Below are 19,096 nucleotides of genomic sequence, written 5' to 3'. Positions count from 1 at the left end.
TTTGGCAACTTTCTAATTAATAAACGAACGCAATATTCGGTCACGTACAAACCTAAGCATACATCAAACCTCCTACTACTAACGCATAAGGAATCTTCTGTATTTTTTTTCTCAAAATCATTCTTAAGGCACTAATTGAGACTAAAATTGTCTCCCTTAATCACAGGGGTATCACCTGATTTGTAATATTGCATGCATATTTTTTAGGAACTGTATCAATATAGCTCCTTTGTGACAATTCAAGAATACTTCAAGAGCGATCCCGGTGTATCTATATGCCTAATACAAAAAAAGACGGCACCGAGATCTTTCATCTTAGAATTCTTAGCTAGAAATCCCTTGGTGTCGTGTAATAAGCCTATATCGTTGCTGCCAAGTAAAATGTCATTGACATATAAAACCAGAAAATATATTTGCTCCTATAATACGTATGGTATATGCAATCATTGACTAAATTCACCTCGAAATCGAATGAGATGATCACTTAATGAAACTTGAAATACCATTGTTGAGATGCTTGTTTAAGTCAATGATGAATTTCTTAAGTTTGAAAATCATATTTTTTGGGTCTCCGGACATAAATTTTTCTGGTTTCACCATATAGGTCGTCTCATTAATGCCACCATTGAGAAATGTGGTCTTCACATCCATCTGATGTAACTCAAGATCGAAATGCACCACTAATGCCATTATAATGTTGAAAGAGTTTTTCAAAGAAACCGGAGAGAAAGTCTCTTCATAGTCAATGAGACAAGACGCGCCTTTTACCTCTCCACATTGTCTTTTGAGTCATTCTTGGTCTTAAATATCCATATGCAACCAAGATTTTGCACCTTCTGACAATGGGATGAGATCTTATATGTCATTGTCCTTTATGGACTTCATCTCCTTATTCATGGTATCTATCCACTTCTGAAAGTTTGAACTTTCCATGGCTTGATGGAAATTGATTGGATTATCTTCCATCACTCTAATGTCTGCCTCATGTTCTTGGAGAAATACAATGCAGTCATCTGGCACTGCACTTCTCTTTTCTCTAATGAATCTCCTTAATGGCATAGGTTCTTGAGGTAATAGAGTTTTTTCATTTGGAACAACTTCTTGTATTGGGGGTTTTCCAACATTATCTTGATCTGTTGTGTCTTGAACAAAATCATGAATGAGACCCTGATCAATGCCAATAACACTTATAGGAATATCAACATATTCCTCTTCAAAGACAAAGTCCCTAACTGTATCTCCCCTCACAAACTCGACATCCTTAAAGAACTGAGCATTTTCCTAATCGAAAATCAACTTAGTCGTGGGATCATAAAACTTGTAACCTTGTATATTTCAGAGTATTCAATAAAATGACAACTCATTGTCCTTAAGTCCAGTTTCTTCTCTTAGGCTTATAAGGCCTTGCCGCAGCTGGACATCCCCAAACATGCAAGTGTTTTAGACTAGTCTTCTTACTTGTCAAAAGCTAGTAAGCGGTTTTGGCAGTCGCTTTAGTTGGAACTCTATTAAGGATATACACTGCAATCTTAAGTGCTTCTCTCTAAAGTGATTCTGGTAAGGTAGAATGACAAATCTTGTTCCTGACTATATCCTTAAGCATCTTATATCATTCATAATGGCCGAACTGTTGACTACTGGAGAATGTATATTTGTAAAGGATAAAATTGTCATTTTATGCTCCAAGTCTCACTAAAATTTTCCCTTTTATGTATTTAAATCTTGTAAACTTTTATTAAGTGTGTTTTATTATAATTTAAGTATTTTATATATTTTAGGGATAGTTTAGCCATTTCATGACTAACGAGAAGTCGGATAGTAAAACAAATGACATTTCTCTAACTCAAAACAATCGAAAACCTTAGGAAGAACATAAAAACGTATTTGATATTGTCACGTATATGATAATATTCACATATATGATAATATTCACATATATAGCACTATTCACAAGTAAGACACTGTTCACATATACGATACAATAACGTGACATTGATCAATGACGTGGCAGCATTCTATTAGACCAATGATGTGGCATTGGCTGATTATGTGGTGTTGATCGATGATGTGGCAACATTCTATTAGACCGAAATACTGATATGATGTTGACTGATGATGTGTTCCAACCAATGAAAGCTTGCCATGTGGTGCAATCCTGAGCGTCCGAATTGTTTTTATCTGATGGCCATGATTTATTTATAAATAGAGGGCTTTCCCCTTAATTAGACACCCCTGAATATATTTTTAGGTCCATTTTCTGTAATTCTTCCTCCATCTTGTATTTTCTACGTATTTTAATAAAATTATCATTTTACCCCTAGTTTAATTATGAGTCGTTAGTTTAGTTTTAAGCTTGGGTTGAAGGCGAATTCTCAACATGATCTATAGGCTTAATTAGGTAAGTTTATTTTCTTTTTCTCTTTGATTTATGTGATTATTTTGACTCATTATTAACAGACAGTGTATCATGTCTAGAATTTACACGGTATACTGACTCCCTAGTAAAGGATCGTTATTGTCTAGTATAATGAGCACTTAGCCCTATATTAATTAGAGAGAAAATTTCCATTTAGTATTTTACAAGTCATCTTGACTCAGTGTCGACAAAGAGTGTATATAAGCTATTTAGTGGATAGTCTTGCCACGTTGTCAACAGTAGGATTATTATCGTCTGGTACAGCGTGTTCTTGACACCACATTTAGTGGAAGATCATTGGTATCAAACACACTGAGTGCTTGATACCATATTTATTAGAGTGAGGATTATGAAGAGTATAAATACCCCCTCATGAATTAATTAGAACTAAAAAAGAAATATTAAGCTCATGGTGAATGTTGAGTGTGAACCCAGAGATTCAAGTGTTTCATTCACATTGTTTTCATCTTTAATTCATTCTCGCCATTTTATTTTAAACCTTAAGATAAAAAAAAATCACTTCCAACCAGTTCAATTTACACCTAGAAAATTAATCCTACGCATAATTAAAACTACCTGCTCGTGGGATCGACACTCGTCCCCACAAAATCTATTCTACAATAGATTTGTGCACTTACTAGTACAATAAAATTTTCACAACAAGAACCCAGCATAGTGTACTGTGGGACGATACTGCATTACTCTAGGAATTTAACAAACAACTCTGAATGTTGTTCACCTAAACCATCATTTCTGTCATAATATTTGCCACCACGGTCAAATCTAATGCTTTTAATTCTTTTGGCAAGTTGGTTCTCAAATTCAATCTTAAAATTTTTTGAATATATCCAAGGATTGTGACTTTTCATGGAGGAGATATATATAGGTATATCTAGAAAAATCATCTATGAACGTCATAAAGTATTGTTGACCATTCCAAGCAGCCATAGGAAATGTCCCACAAATGTCTGTATGTATGAGTTCTAAGATATCTAAAATCCTCTTGGCTATAAATCTCCTTTTATTAGTTTGTTTCCCCTTGATATAGTTAACAAAGATATTAAAATCTATGAAATCCAAAGGGTTAAAAATTTCATCTAACACAAGTCCCTCTATTCTCCGTCTGGAGATATGACCCTATTTCCTGTGCCATAACACATCCAAATTCTTATAGGTTAATTTTCTCTTTAGGCCTCGTGTACTTAATTACAAGGATTTATTAAATGAAGCAATCATATCAAGCATATAAAGATTCTCATTGCCTGACAAAGAACCAGAATCAACCAGTTTTGGATCATGAAACAAACTGAATTTTTCATGTCCAAATGAACAAGAATAACCATATTTGTCCAAACTGGAAATAAAAATCAAACTTCGTCTAAAAAGCAGAACAACAAATGTTTCATCAAGATCCAAATAAAATCATATCTTTAATAATAATCTAAATTTTCCAATTGTTTCAACTTCAACATTCTTGCCATCACCCACATAGATGTATCTCTTACCATCATTGAGCTTTCGGCAATTTAAGCAAGCTTGCATAGACATACCGATGTGAGTGGTTGCACCAAAATCTATCCACCAAGTATATCTAGGTACCGAAGTTAAATTAACCTCAAAATAAATCAAACCATTCCCTTCGGCTTGGTAAAAGAAACAACTAGTGGCTTTTGGATCATCCGATTTCTTTTGTTGTTTCTTTTGAGGTGTTGTATCTGTAGCTTCCTTATCCTTCTTCCTTTTTTTACCTTTGTTCTTGCCCTTAGAGGTAAAGGTTAGGTGAGCACTTTCTCCTTATCTTTCTTCAGCCTATCCTTTCTTAAACACAATGTGATATGAGCTCATTCAGATATGAAGTCTCTTTCTAAACCTTAAACTGGTAAAACTGTGTTGGTAAAGATATGCCTTTATCCGCATACCTCATTAAAATTAGTTTTTTTTAAGAGCATATAAATTTAAGCCTTTTTGTTCTTGACAAACCTCTGTTCAATCTGTGCAAGGAACTCCTTAGTCGTAGTTATTTTTTTTAGTCATTGAGCCCCTGAATACTTCTGGAATGGCCTTCTTCATAATCATGATATACATGCGATTTGATTTCTCCCACCTTTCTATTTCCTTTTTATCATCAGGGGTACTATTATTCATAAGACGTGGAGGAGAATCAATCCTTAATGCAAAGTTAAGATCCATGACTACGAGAACTATTAAGAGGTTCTCTTACCATGATTTGAAGTTAGATTCATTTAGCATAGGAATAGAATTGATGTTGACAGTAATATTAGTAGCAGAGAAACTGAACAGAGAGCAACAAACAAACAAAACAAGCTCATATTAGCATAAAACAAAATAAATTCAAATAAAGGTAAACCTCATCTCAAGATATCAGACACTCCATTAATATTCTATCTTTAGACATATAACACATAAAATAATTTTTTAAAAATAAAATTTTAAGTAATTAAATGAATTATTTATTTTTTAAATTTTATAATATTGTAATTCTTCATTAAATAATAAAATAATTTAAAATTTACATATATAAATTTATTTAAAATGAGATAGCATTTAACGAACAATATGGACAAGAGGGAGAAATCAATAATTATAACGGAATGAGAACAGAGAAACATGAATAAATCATTTAAAGCAAATAGCAATCATATCTTCTCTCATAATTGGTGAATTTAACAGCTTTAGGATTGCTTATCCTGCGCCCACCATATAATCTTAAAAACATAAATTTTTTTATCCCATTGGATCATAAGATTAGTTCGGGTATGATTTAAGTTGTCAAACCAATTACTCTTAATAACTTGTCAACGTAAAAATCATATTAATATAATAAAAAAATTAAATTCAATATTGCAAATGCGAAAGAGTCGTTACAAATTTATCATCACAAAACAAATAAAATATTTTGTAAACAATTATTTTTTAAAGTAATTAAATATTTAGTTAAATGAATTATTGATTTCTTTAATTTTTATGATATCATAATAATTCATTAAATATTAAAAAATAATAATTTTAAATTTATGTATATAAACTTATTTAAAATAAGATAGCATTAAACGAATGATTTATTTATATTTTAAAATTAAGTTAGTATTTAAATTTTTAAATAATTTTCATAAAATATAATTAATATATAATTATAATAGAAATATGGGATAAAAATATATTTCATAAATAAAAGCAATAATTTATTTATATTTTATTAACATCAATTCATGTGGATTTTAATAATAATTAATATTTAATATTCGCTAGCATTTGGTGGAAATTTTTCATATTTTATTTTGATTGCTAAAACCTAGCTCATGAGCTGAGGATTGCTTCAATTAAACATATATATATATATATATATATATTGTTAGCTCAACATTTATTTTAGCCATTGTGTGACAATATTCTTAATAAATGTGTCATGTTAGATAAATAATGTCATTTAGGTTTTGTCAGGTCAAAAGATAGTATGGATTTCACTCTTGCATAAGATAACTCTAAATAAAATGATTTTCTAATGTATCGAATTGAAGTTTTCCCTTGAGGTGGTAAAGAATCAAAATTCTAGCTTAAACTCATCATCTAGCTTGATTCCTTGTTTCTTATATATCGATTTTCTATTTTTCATTTTGAAGAAAACTTTGCTTCGTTCCCAGGAAATTCTGGATACTCTCCCAATCTTGCAAGTCTTATTCATAAGATCAAAGCATAGAGACTTGTTTTATTGGAGGCTGAGGTTTATCAATTCACCTTAGTTGCCTTGAAAAATTTAAGTAGAAAATATAATGGGCCAAGCCTTGAAGACATTAGCTTCTGGTAATTCATTTTGTCCCTCATCTTTCTCTTTGCATTACCATTTTGTTTTTTTTTTTTCTCTCTCGGAAGGTTTATGAAGCGCATTTTGACTTATTTGATCATGATAAGAGTTTAAAATTTCATTTAAAAAAATATTGTCGGAAACTTATTGATTTATTACATAATATTGCAATATTTGTCATCCATTGCCTCATTCTTCAAACTGATAGGGCTTTGATCTTCCAATCCTACTTATCATATAGAATTATGTTATTAGCATTAAAAACTTAAAAGCTGCAGTAGAATAATGATTTTTAACTAATTGGTATAGTTCTGAAATCCCGTTTCTTCAATTTCGTAAAAATCTATGGCATTAGCATTATATATCTCATTAATGATGATGTAAAAAATTATTTATTATCAAATACTTGGTGTCACGAACCGGTGAGACGACTCCGCCCTCGGGCTCGAGGTTTTAATCTTTTCGCAGTAGGACCCATAGCTATTCGGCTTTAATAATGAATAAACTTCCTTCGTTGAAACCCAGATTGTGAATACCATTTGCTGCTGCAGAATAAACCAATTTTGTTCCCAAATTTATGAGCGCATCATTACACTTTATCATTATTCTTAATTTATATATATAATGCTGCATTTTCTTATAATTTACAAAGCTAAGATCTCATTAGCATTATATATCTATGGCATTAGCATTATATATCTCATTAATGATGATGTAAAAAATTATTTATTATCAAATACTTGGTGTCATGAACTGGTGAGACGCCCTCGGGCTCGAGGTTTTAATCTTTTCGCAGTAGCACCCTCGTTTACTTCGGCTTTAATAATGAATAAACTTCCTTCGTTGAAACCTAGATTGTGAATACCATTTGCTGCTGCAGAATAAACAAATTTTGTTCCCAAATTTATGAGCGCATCATTACACTTTATCATTATTCTTAATTTATATATATAATGCTGCATTTTCTTATAATTTACAAAGCTAAGATCTACGTCACACGTTTTTTTTTTTTTTTAATTTAACGTCTCTCATTTAATTTTGAAAGGAAGCGAGGAAAAGAAGGTCAAAGAGATTGGTCCAATAGTAGAACAATGTTATGAAGTTTACATTGCTGGTAGCAGAAAGGCTCTGACCTCAGCAGACTTCTACCAAGCTGTATGCCAAACTATCGAGTATTTTTCTTACACTTCTCTATTCGTCATTTTATTTTTTTTATAATTTAGAATTAAAATATTTGAATTTCATATGCCATTGAAATTAAGAAAGTTAACAATGGATGGAGAAATTAATGCCACAATTTTTATTCTACGCACAGAGAAATCAACAAAAGTCTTGGCAGCTCACAGTTCCGTGTACCCCAGACTGAAACACTTCAGGAAGCTTATGAGGTAAGCAATTTTCCATGACTATTAGTCTTTAATATATAAAACTGTACTGAGAGAAAATTATCAAAACCCTTTTCTGTTTCAGTAAATTAATCATTTTCCCAAGTCTCCATTAATTTTTAGATTTTGTATCCCTTACTATTTTACTCCTGATGCGGTAGAATTCACAAAATTTATTAATAAAAATGTTGATGAGTTATTTTTTTAAAAGAAAAATAAAGTAAAGTTTGAAAAACCCAATTTACTTTCTTAACCTTTATCTCTCTATTTAAATTGGGTGATCAATTAAGGAAACTTTCTTTTAAAACAATTATAGTGGAGTTTTGATTGTTTTTCCAACATGCACATTTTTTTCAAAGAAAAAAATATAAATGGGATTGAAAAATCTAATCCACTAATTATTAACTTTTGTCTTTATTATTACTCGAATTTCAATAATCACAAGTGCAAAATGTATTTACAATCAATTGAACTATTCTAGCCAAAGTTGGTTGGTGTGAGTGATTCGGCACTCTCATTCCTTAAGAGAGATTAGGGGTTAAAACTCCGCTCTCGTATGAGTCACTATTTTGGCCAGTACTTTATCCTTTACGGGTCGACCCGGTGCGGACATGAATTAATATTGGTTGTGATACGGACTTAAATGCGCCTCCCACAATTGGAGCACACTCAGGACCACCTCGTGATTCAAACCAAAAGAAAAAAAAAATCAATTGAACTATTCTCCAATAACATTTTCCTAAAATACATATGATGAACGAATACTTTACTTTTTTTTATTTTTTTATTTTTTTATTTTTTACAGAAGCACCACAAAGGGAAAGGAAAATCATTGACGAAGGACGAATTTGAAAAGATAATTAAAGAATTGATAGTTGATACAGGATTAACAGGTTTTGGCGCAAAGGACATAATATTTTACATGTTTGGCGTACCAATAACAGCACTGTTTATAAAGCAAAGGGTAGCGCCAAAAGCAGTTCCTAACGATATCTTTATTCCAGTTGTCACTTCGGCCACTGTCTTCCTTCTCGCCAAACTTAATAAGATATGAATTATGAAGCATGCGCCGCATATTGGTTTATTACTGTTCAAACGGTACGATTCTCATTAGTTCCAGTCAGATGACAAATTAATTGAATTTTTTATATATTTATTTATGATTTGGATGCAATGTACAATAAGTACACATGTTGCTTTGTCGATTAACTTCGCCGCTAATAATGATTCCGAGTTGTGATTTGTGAGAATTTTTTTTTTAATTACATGACTCTTAGATGAGATTTGAACTGATATTTATTGTTAAGTCCATTATTTATAGAGTTGGCATCTTATGATAAGTTTAGTTAAATTGAAATTTTATTTATTGTATATCTTGTAATAGAGATTAATTTTACATGACTCTTAGATGAGATTCTAATTTATTAAGAATATTTGTTTCTTAATTTAATTAGATATCTAATTTAGAAAGTCTATTAATGATGAGATTCTATAATTGGCGCATGAGATCTATTTAGAGCAAGAAATTGTTTCAAATAAGAAGTTCATTAAATGCTCCAGATATTTTTGGGAGGCAAGTAAGGGAAGAAGATTAGATGTATTTCTATTCAGATTCATGAGAATTATAAAAAGAAAGAAACTCTTATTTGGAAAGAATTCAAATCTTTTAAGACTTGTTATTTTGGTGAAACCCTAGTGCCTATATAAAGAGAGGTATTTCACAATTGAAGGCACGCACAACACAAAACATAAAGTAGAGAAGCAAAATTCGGCCTCCTCTCTAGAGAATTCGGATTTGGTGCATAATGTTTGGTTGATTTATTTATTTATCTTCATTTCATCTCTGTGGGGAGTCTATGTGAATGTTGGATTATTAGACGTTGAAGAATTGAAGAATTACTATTAATCATTTTGCAAAAGTGCCTTAAGGATCGTGGATCAAGAGGGGTAGCAATTATTCAAGAGAAGCAGATTCAATTTAAGGTTGAGTAAATTGCATGGTAATAAACTGTAAGTGATAGTCTTAAGTTTGGCAAATTCATAGGTTGTAACATCTCAACTTAGTGAATTACTTTTCATGTGGGCATGGTCTCATGGATGTAGGATTGATTAATCTGAACCACGTAAGAATCTTCGTATCATTTATTTTCTGAAATTTATTGTATTTTTAGAAAATTAACATTTTTTATGTGGATTGATTAATCTGAACCACGTAAAAATCTTCGTGTCATTTATTTTCCGAAATTTATTGTATTTTTGGAAAATTAACATTTTTTATGTGGATGAACAGTAATCATAAACAGTAATCGTAAACAGTAACTATGAACAGTATTTCTGAAAATTAATTAAGTTGTGAATTTTTTTTTAATTGCCTACATCTATTTGTGATAGATTTAAATTCCTTTCATTTATAATCAGACAATTACTAAGACTTGTTAAAAAAATTAAACCCCCATAACTCATGTGCGGATTCAAACCACTACCCTTACAGTTGTGACGGAGTGGTTCTAGCCACTCAACTTGTGACTTGTGAGATTGATTGCAAAGTCTTTCTTATCTTTCTGGCCTGCTTATGAAGCCCATGGCACGGTCCTAGTATTTTTTAGTTGATTTGAGCTTCTAACATCATTTTAAAACTCTTATCAAATACTTTTTAAATTTATAACTCTTTCTTTGAGAAAAATTATAAAAAAAAGTACAAACAATTATAATAGAGTTTAATTAATTTTACTATCATCTAGAATAAATAAAACTAAACTATAACCATACTTTTTTTTAAAAGAAATCTTTTTATTAAGAGGTTTATTTCATCATTGATTCAGATTATTTTGATTTTGTAAAAAAAATAAATACTATCATATATTAAGATTTAAAAATTGTTGGAGTTCATGATTTAAAAGTATTTTAACTTTAATTAAATTCATAATAGTCCTTTTGTATAATTTTTTCTAGCTATGTAAGTATTGCAAATATGGCTGCAGAAATGAAATTTTGTAAGGATATTAAAAGGGTGTGAAAAGCATTACTCACTTCCGCCTCAATATATAGCCCAAGAGGTCTCGTATTAGATTTTGGAACAGCACGAGCATCCTGTGGCATATATGTTATGGAGTTGATTTTATTATAGGGATTCGGATTTAGTGCAAAGCTAAGTTTTTACTCAACTTTTAAGAATCTTATCACACCTGTACACTTACACTACTAACGGTTAGGATTATTTTCCTCTCTTTCTTTTCTTTTACCCAATTTTCTCTTACCTAACAAAACATGCTTTTTATAACTTACCGTTTATTTTCTTGCTCAAAGCACAAAACTTAGGTCCACAAACAAATTGAATGAACATCTTTTTTCTTTTCTAAATTTTTCTTTTCATCAACTCTTTACAGCATTTGTATTTTTTTTTTTTTGTTGATCATTTGGTGTTGATGGTACTATCTCGAAATCTCATTGTTTGTTATTTTTCTATTCAATTCTTCAATTTAATTATCCATTCATGGTTATGCAACTTTGAAGCTTACTTCATGGTCAATTTTTGTGGTTTTAACATGCATTTGTGCAAAAATAATTTTTAGATGTATTTCATGCCTGCCACATGTTTGATAAAAGTTCTCATTGAAAAAGAGAGAGAGAGAGAGAGAGAGAGAGAGTTAGCCATAATTTTAATACTCATTTTGATTCAGGTCAGATGAAGTGTTGCAAAATGAGATTGTTGACAGAGAGAAGCATTGATGAGGAGATTGTTTTGAATAAAGTAATTGGTACCTCAAATACTACAGAGGTATCTTCAGAGATAGTGAATCCAAAGAGAAGATGAGGCATGTCTGTCAAATACTGCTGATGTATTCTTAGTGGCCGTTGGTTTTTGGCTTTGGCTTTGGCTAGGGATGTTATGTACATGCCATGTTTGTCATTCTCATTGTATAAAATACATATAATAAAGGGAAAATGTAATGATTTTTATTGTGTACAATTATAATCTAATAATAAAATTATTTTAGATGTATATTGGCATCTGAAGTTCAATTTCTGTAAAAAGTTTGTTCTGTTTCTTAAATAGCTTTCAATTGAGCTAAGTTCTGCTTGTCCAAAAGAATAAAATGTAAAGTTTCATGAGTGCATCAAATGTAAGAATGCACATCTGATGAAGTTTAAAAACTACTTAAAATTTAGCATTTTTCAATCTACATAATACATGAATTCAAGCAAACAAAACTTTAAATCAATTTAACTCATCAATTAAAATATAAAAGGCGGAAAGTGAAACAGGTGCAAAAACTTATCTTGAAGACCATACTGCAATAGCAGATGCATTACACATGATAATTTTCTTCAGTTAATCTTTAAGAATAAAAATTTAGCATTAGGAAAAGAAACAATATGTCATTCATTTATGACATTTCATTAAAACAAAGATTGTTATTTGAAGCTTGAGATTCCTGACATGTAAATGAAAATCTTGTTAAGTTTTGATAAAACAAATCTTGAAAGCTGGTCTGGTCTGCTGAGATTGTTCATAAGGGAGATATGGCACCAAATTAGGCACATCTTCTACTATGAAATAAATGTCTTATCTAATAAAGTTTCAAAACTAAATAAAATTTAACATATGTCAATCTACATAATATGAAATCAAGCAAAGAAAACTTATCTGGAATACCATATTACAACAGCAGATGCGGTACTCATAATAATTTTCTTCAGTTAATCTTTAAAAATAAAAATTCAGTACTAAGAAAATAAACAATATGTTGTTCATTTATGACATTTTATTAAAACAAAGCATTGCTATTTGAATCTTGAGAGTCTTGAAATGTAAATGAAAATCTTGTTGAGTTTTGATAAAGCAAATCTTGAAAGCTAGTCTGATGAGATTGTTCACAGGAGAGATACAGCACCAAACTAGGCACATTATAACCTTGTGGTGGCTTTTCCAACTAGAAGAACAATTTAGAAAACTCTTAAGATGTTACAAAATTAAATAAATATCAATACTGAATTTTAAAAAGGGATCAAAAGTACTTACTAAATATGAATGGAGAACCATTGATGAACGAAGAGTGCTATTAACTGCCGGAACAGATTGAATGGGTGCCTACAAATATTTAATGTAAATTAATCATTTATTTGAATTATTTATTTTAAAAAATTAAACATTTGGTTTGATGAATAAGATAACTACATCACCTGAGACATCTGAGAGTGCAACTGACAATTATATAATTTCTTTTTCTTTGCTAACACAATCTCTAAACCACTTTTAAATGTACATCTTCCTCGAGGTGACTCTTTCTCTTCTAGTCCTTTTCCTTCGGCAATAGTAGCATTTTGTTGAACATCCATTTTAGTACTACTTGAGTGTTTAATAGGAGGAGAGTTTTGAATTTTTTTAATTTTATTACCATCCATTTTTAAACTCAAAAAGGTCTTCAATCAGCTTTGCCAATTTAATTGCATGCTCATTCGCCAACTTGTATGTTTTTTCACTCTCAGAAGCTCTACTTGAAATCCTGGTGAAGGTGGAACATAAAGCTCTATATCTACATGTCCGCTGCAACTTTGGATCAACTTGAATTTCACGCCCGTACAATCTTGAACAAATTCAGCTCTTGCTTGTTTTGTCTATCTTTTTAAGATATACTGGCTGGGAAGAAATTCTTTGATATCCATCACATCTCTAAGAACCCTAATCATATGACTACATAAAACCCCTTTCTTCTCAAACATCATACAACTACAAGATAATATATCATCAATCTCCCTTTTTACAGATCGGTTTTTAGAGTGCTTGTCCATACTAATTGCGTAACGTAAACATTCTCCTTCTATTACAGAATTTTGTATAGACAAATCAATGGCTTCCTTAAGCTTATCTTGAAACTCTTGAAATATTATTTTTGTATAAACTTCTCTTGCTTGTGCAAGTATTTTAACATACATTATCATGTTAACTAGCCTGTAGCATAAATCGTACTCTGCTTCCAACTCCTTATACCTTTTATCATTAATTATCCTCTTGATATGCATAAAAAATTGTGGTACATTGAGGTCTGACTTGAGGTAATCTTTTAAACTAGCATTAAAACTCTCAAATATAATTGGGTACAATTAATTTCAGTTGACCATGCTTTCTTGTTATATGCATAAGCCCATTTCTCCGTTAACTCAAATATAATTTCCAACCAGTTATTATCACGCACATTACACTCCTCAAGTATTGCATTCCAAGCACTCAAAAACTCATTTTCCTCGTCAATGGACTTCATGAACATAGATAATGCACTTTTTACCCCTTCAGGACCTTTGAAAACATTATTTACATGCTTCAAGGCATTTTGCATTATATGCCGTGTACAAAGCCTATGGTTTGTGTTAGGCATTACATGAAAATAGCTTTAGCCATCACAACATCCTAATCTATAAAGATTGTTTTTGGTGATTTCCCAGACATTGCCTTTAAAAATGTTTCAAACAATCATATAAATGAATCAACAGTCTCATCATACATCAAAGTTGTCCCAAATATAACTGTCACTCGATGATTATTAAAATCCAACAAAAGTTGCGAATGGTCGATTTTCTTTATTTACTTTGTAAGTTGTATCAAAACTTACAACATCTCCAAATTGGCCATAATCAATAATCATCTTAGCATCTGCCCAAAATATATTTGTGATCTGTTCCTCATTGTTTAGCTGCATAGAGTAGAAAAATGATAAATGATGGATTTTTTAAAGTTTCATCAGAAAAATATTTCAATAAATACCTCGCTTCTCAGTATGCTAAGTTTTTCTGTCTCCTTATTCTAGGATAATTCTTTTGATCTAGTTTTGTGAATCCAAGAGATTCTCGCCCTCCTACTTGCCTGCCGATTAACTCATATGCAGATTTAAGTGAAATTTCAGATTGTTCAGCCAAGTCTACTTCCATTGCTTGCGAAGCTGTTATTTTTCCTTTGAGAAGGTAACATGTGGGCAAACTCTTGCATTATAAGCTGATGGTTATGAGACTCAATAAAAGATTAATAAACCAATTATTCTTCTTCCTATTTAGCTTGATAAATAATCCAGCATTACACCATGTTCTTGTCTCTGCTCTATATTTTACTTTTGGAAGACCTGTTTTGGATTTCGATTGATAACCTTGTTTGCAACAAACAAATACCCTTGATGTAATTTCACTAGTTTGCTTATTCTTAGCGTGGGTATCCTTTAAGGCATACTTATTATAGAATTCATATGCAGTTCCTTCTGAATCAAACTCCATGCCTAGTCTTGGTTTACAGGATAAATCAATTGAGTATTTTGAAATAATCTTTATTGCAGGCATTTTAATCAATGGAAAAAATATTCACAAAAAAATAAAACTAATCTTGCCGAATTTTGCTCTTTCCGAAGTGCCTTCAATTAATATCACGATGATGATGGAAGAACTAGTGTTGGTTGAATCACTAAGTTATTGTAGTGTTGGAGTACTCCTATCTCTATTGGTGGTAAAAGAAAGATGACAAAAAAGCTATTTCATCAGTTCTGAAACTTGAAGGCAGAGAAGGAATTGGTGGGAGTCCGTTAATTTGATTCATCTTATAATAAGCATTAAATCCAATTAATGGTAAAGAGGGGTTGAAAGAAAACACAAGGGGAGAGAAAAAGGCGGTATAATTATTCCAATACGGTGTATTTTTGGAAAAGTAGAAAAAATTTAAAAGGGAACAAATCTTAGCCATTAATAGGTAAAGTAGACAGGTGTAATAAGCTCCTTGAAAGCTAAGGCAGAAGTTAGTTCAGTACCGAATCTGAATCCTTATTCTAGAGTCAATTAAGGCAGTGTTTATTTTTTGGAGTGGGAGTGTGGAGTGTGAATTCCTCCCACTCCAGTATTTACTTACTTTAAAAAAGAAGGGAGTAGGAGTGGGAATCCGTGGATTCCACCCAATTTTAGAGTGGGGAGTGGGATTCTCACTCCTATGGGGAGAGGTGGGAGTGAGAATCCACTCCCCCCTCTTCCCATTTTATCCTTATAAAAATAAATAAATAAATAATATTTAATAAAATAAATAAATAATATCATATTTAATAAAATAAATAATATCATATTTAATCAAATAAATAATATCATATTTAATCAAATAAATAATATCATATTTATTAAAAATAATAATTATATTATATTTAAATTAATAATATTAAACATTAATTTTAATAAATATTAATTATTTATTTAATTAATAATAATAAATATTTTATTCTAAAAAAATATTAATTTTGTACTATATTATCAATAATAATATTTCATTTGTGTTGCTATTATTAATAATTTTTATTCACATAATTTAAATTAAAATTAATAAAAAATTATAATTTACATAATTAAGAATATTAGTAATTATTATTAATTTATAAATATAATAAAATATTTATTTTATTTTCCAAATATATTTTTTATTAATTTTTTAATTACAAATTATAATACTGTACATAAGGATAAAATTATAATTTAAAATAATTTACTCCCAATCCAAGACAAAGTAAACAAATAATTAGGATTCTGATTGACAATCCATACTTTCATTTAGTCTAAGTAAACACCCTACTCCCACTCCCACTCCACACTCCTAATCCAAGAATTCTCACTCCTCAGGATTCCCACTCAAATCTAAAAAGTAAACGCAGCATAAAGTAACAATATTGCTCGCTTCCATAAATTTAATTAATGGTTTTTCATGAGTTTGAATTTTTGACCGAAAAGATAGAGACATGTGTTAGGATATGAACATGGAGCACTAAGCAGAAATGGCACTTAGGCTTCATTAAGGATCCCTGAGGAAGGAGGACTAACCGCGAGGACCAAGTGAATAAAAGCAGGAGACACTAAGGTCAAATTAGAGGTATCAAATCTTAAAAGATATTCCCCCTTTTTTTAAGCTCTTAATTAACCATCAGACCTTTAAGGGATGTGGTAGTGCATCCACTAAATATCACCCACTTCAAGGAATCAACGAGAAAGAGGGACCCATGAACTTTAACTTGTGTGGTAAGCTTGTTTGACATTCTCCAACCACTATCATATAAAAATGTGGTACTGGATGTGATTAGCTCACAAGAATTAAAGCACCCAACTTATCTGAGGTTCCTCTTTGAGGTTCTTAAGCACCCACTGAAGGTGCACCACCTCTAAAATGATCTTGGTGCTTACCAAACCGATGCAAGCCATTAATCAAGGAGTCACACGTGGCTAGTAGTAAAAAGTATCTCAATGGCTCTAATATTTGAAAAAGAGGCACAAATACCATTATGTCTCTACATAAGGAGAGAAGTGCCAATGGGTTCATGCCATGTGTTTGGTTGGACCAAAGATGCCCTTGGGGCCATGTAGTTCTTAATTTATTAAAATCTATTTCCTATCTACCAAGAATACATGATACTAATGGTTAACGATGTTCTATTGTTATAAATCATGTGAAGCCAAAATTAAAAATATTAAAAGCATAAATGGCTATTATCCAACGATCAATCTCGTTTTTTTTAAAAATGCAAAAATTATTTTTTCTTTACATAATTCTATCAAAGTTGACTTTTTTTTCACTCAACTTCTGTCATCACTTTGTTAAGACCTTGTTAATGTCACAGAAGTAAAATTGTGATTTTACCTAAACAACATCATTTAAACGCGATATACCTTTTTTTTTTTTTCTCATCTAGAAAGCTCCTGAAAATCTGCATTCATGGCCAAACAGTAGGGTAAAGGATGACCTCTACCAAAATTTGGAGAACGGGATGTGAACAATCCTACATTAGTTGAAGGACTTACAATGATATTTAATAAAGTTAGAGATGAACAGAAATCAAATGTTGCTAACACTGTTGGGGGAGGCAGCCGTCACAGAGGAACGTCACAAGAATACATAATGAACAATATCAACATGCTCTGACTAAAAAATGGTTTTGTTGTTTCTAAATCTACATATGCTAGCGTCTAAGATGGATATGATACGATGGTTAAAAGTCATGGGTGAATCTTAAAGTGACAAGATGGAGCAACTTATGATAGTTTTTTTTTTCTTTTATCCCTGCAAATTGTTTTATATATATATATATATATCTTTTATGTTAATTCTATTGCACTATATTGTTCATGTTTTATGTAATCTATGAGTAAAAAGAAAGATGATAAGCATAAGAAAACTGCTAAAACGTCTCATGTACTTTGTGTAAATATTTTTGATGACTTTGTGAAGCCATAAAGTTTGATTATAATTGTCAAAGGATTGGAGTTTTAAGTGTTCGCTTTGGTCAAAACGAGTGGAAACATATAATGCAATCAAGAGTTTGATAAAATGTTGCAAAGAGTTATTTAAATTTGGGTTGTCGTTCTAATAGTTATAAATATGCAAACGATTAAATTGACCATTATTAACATAGTTTTAGGGCAAAAATGTCGTTTGACAAATATGCTGGTGATTTAGATGAAGGTGAGATTAACCTAACTATCCGTTTTAGATGAAGATGAGATTAATCTAGCTATCTCTTCGAAAGAATTGGTTATATGTGAGTTGGAATTGAGGTGAAAAGAATTGTGAATCAAATTGAAAATGGCTTGCAATTTGCTGTGCTCCTGAATTTGGAAGCTTATAAGAAATGGGCCTGAGTAAGTTGGGCTGTCATGGGTTGCGTGTATGCTGATTCGCTGATGTATTGGATAATGTTGCATTACTGACATGGCAGATTAATGACATCATGTGGTACTTGGCATGTCACATGGTGCTCATGTGGCCGTTGACACAAGCAGCTGATATGCTTTAACATCTTGTGACTTGCAGATGATGTGACAACACATATGGCAGTAATGTGGGAGGCCCTTAAAAATGTTGGAATAAAATTGGATGGTGAAAAATACAAAAATTGAACACTTGGATGCTAGGTCACAACAATTTGATCTTTTCATAAAATAGTTGTCAGTCTTAAGTAATTTCTGTGAAATTGCGATGAACTTGGCTTGACTTACATGAAGATGAGATTAATCAAGTTAATTCTTAGTAATAATTGGTTGGATTTAAGTTGGAATTAAAGTTAAAAGAGCTGTGAATCAATTGGAAGATAGCTTGTAATTTGTTGTGCTATTGCATTAGAAAGCTTTAATGAAATTGGCCTGAATAAGTTGGGCTATCATGGACTGGATGTGTACTGATCCACTGATGTCATCCATAAAGCCATGGTGATGTGGCGTGCTGACATGATAGATTGGTAGGGTGAGGTAGGACCTAACGGGTGACATGGTGCTCATATGGCTATTGACACAAGTGGTTGACGTGGCTCATACATGTGACATTGAGGTGGTGGGCTAGTAAATATCTTGGAATAAAATTAGTAGTTTGGATGATGAAAAATACAAAAATTGAACGCTCAAATGCTAGCTTGAAAAAATTTAATCCACTTGTAAAGATGAGATTAATCTATTTATATCTTGATAGAGCTC

The 19,096-nt window shown here is 31.2% G+C and overlaps 1 protein-coding gene and 1 long non-coding RNA gene across 4 annotated transcripts; both read left to right on the top strand.

The window, feature by feature from the left end:
- Window positions 1-6,063: 6,063 nt before the first annotated feature.
- Window positions 6,064-8,874, top strand: LOC102615906 (uncharacterized). Of its 2 annotated transcripts, XM_052434207.1 has the most exons (5): window positions 6,064-6,238; window positions 7,285-7,411; window positions 7,555-7,627; window positions 8,430-8,517; window positions 8,629-8,874. In XM_052434207.1, exons 1-5 carry the CDS (start codon window positions 6,208-6,210, stop codon window positions 8,676-8,678), a joined length of 369 nt encoding a protein of 122 aa, XP_052290167.1. In that variant the 5' UTR covers window positions 6,064-6,207; the 3' UTR covers window positions 8,679-8,874. The 2 variants fall into 2 exon arrangements, with proteins under 2 accessions (XP_052290167.1, XP_006477499.2); XM_006477436.4 differs by having other exon boundaries at window positions 6,078-6,238; window positions 8,430-8,874.
- A 1,705-nt stretch (window positions 8,875-10,579) lies between these two features.
- LOC127899667 (uncharacterized) lies at window positions 10,580-11,659 on the top strand. Of its 2 annotated transcripts, none has more exons than XR_008051574.1 (2): window positions 10,580-10,831; window positions 11,305-11,659. It is a non-coding gene; the product is annotated as an uncharacterized LOC127899667 (long non-coding RNA). The 2 variants fall into 2 exon arrangements; XR_008051575.1 differs by having other exon boundaries at window positions 10,580-11,052.
- The last annotated feature ends 7,437 nt before the right edge of the window (window positions 11,660-19,096 follow it).

This window comes from Citrus sinensis, chromosome 9 (genome assembly GCF_022201045.2).
Source record: "Citrus sinensis cultivar Valencia sweet orange chromosome 9, DVS_A1.0, whole genome shotgun sequence".
NCBI lineage: Eukaryota > Viridiplantae > Streptophyta > Magnoliopsida > Sapindales > Rutaceae > Citrus > Citrus sinensis.
This window is presented reverse-complemented; position numbering and strand designations above follow the sequence as displayed.

Coding starts and splice junctions, on each gene's coding strand:
- LOC102615906 (XM_006477436.4), top strand. CDS start 6,208: ATGGGCCAAGCCTTGAAGACATTAGCTTCTG. Junction 6,239..7,284: donor CTTGAAGACATTAGCTTCTG/GTAATTCATTTT, acceptor TAATTTTGAAAG/GAAGCGAGGAAAAGAAGGTC. Junction 7,628..8,429: donor CACTTCAGGAAGCTTATGAG/GTAAGCAATTTT, acceptor TATTTTTTACAG/AAGCACCACAAAGGGAAAGG.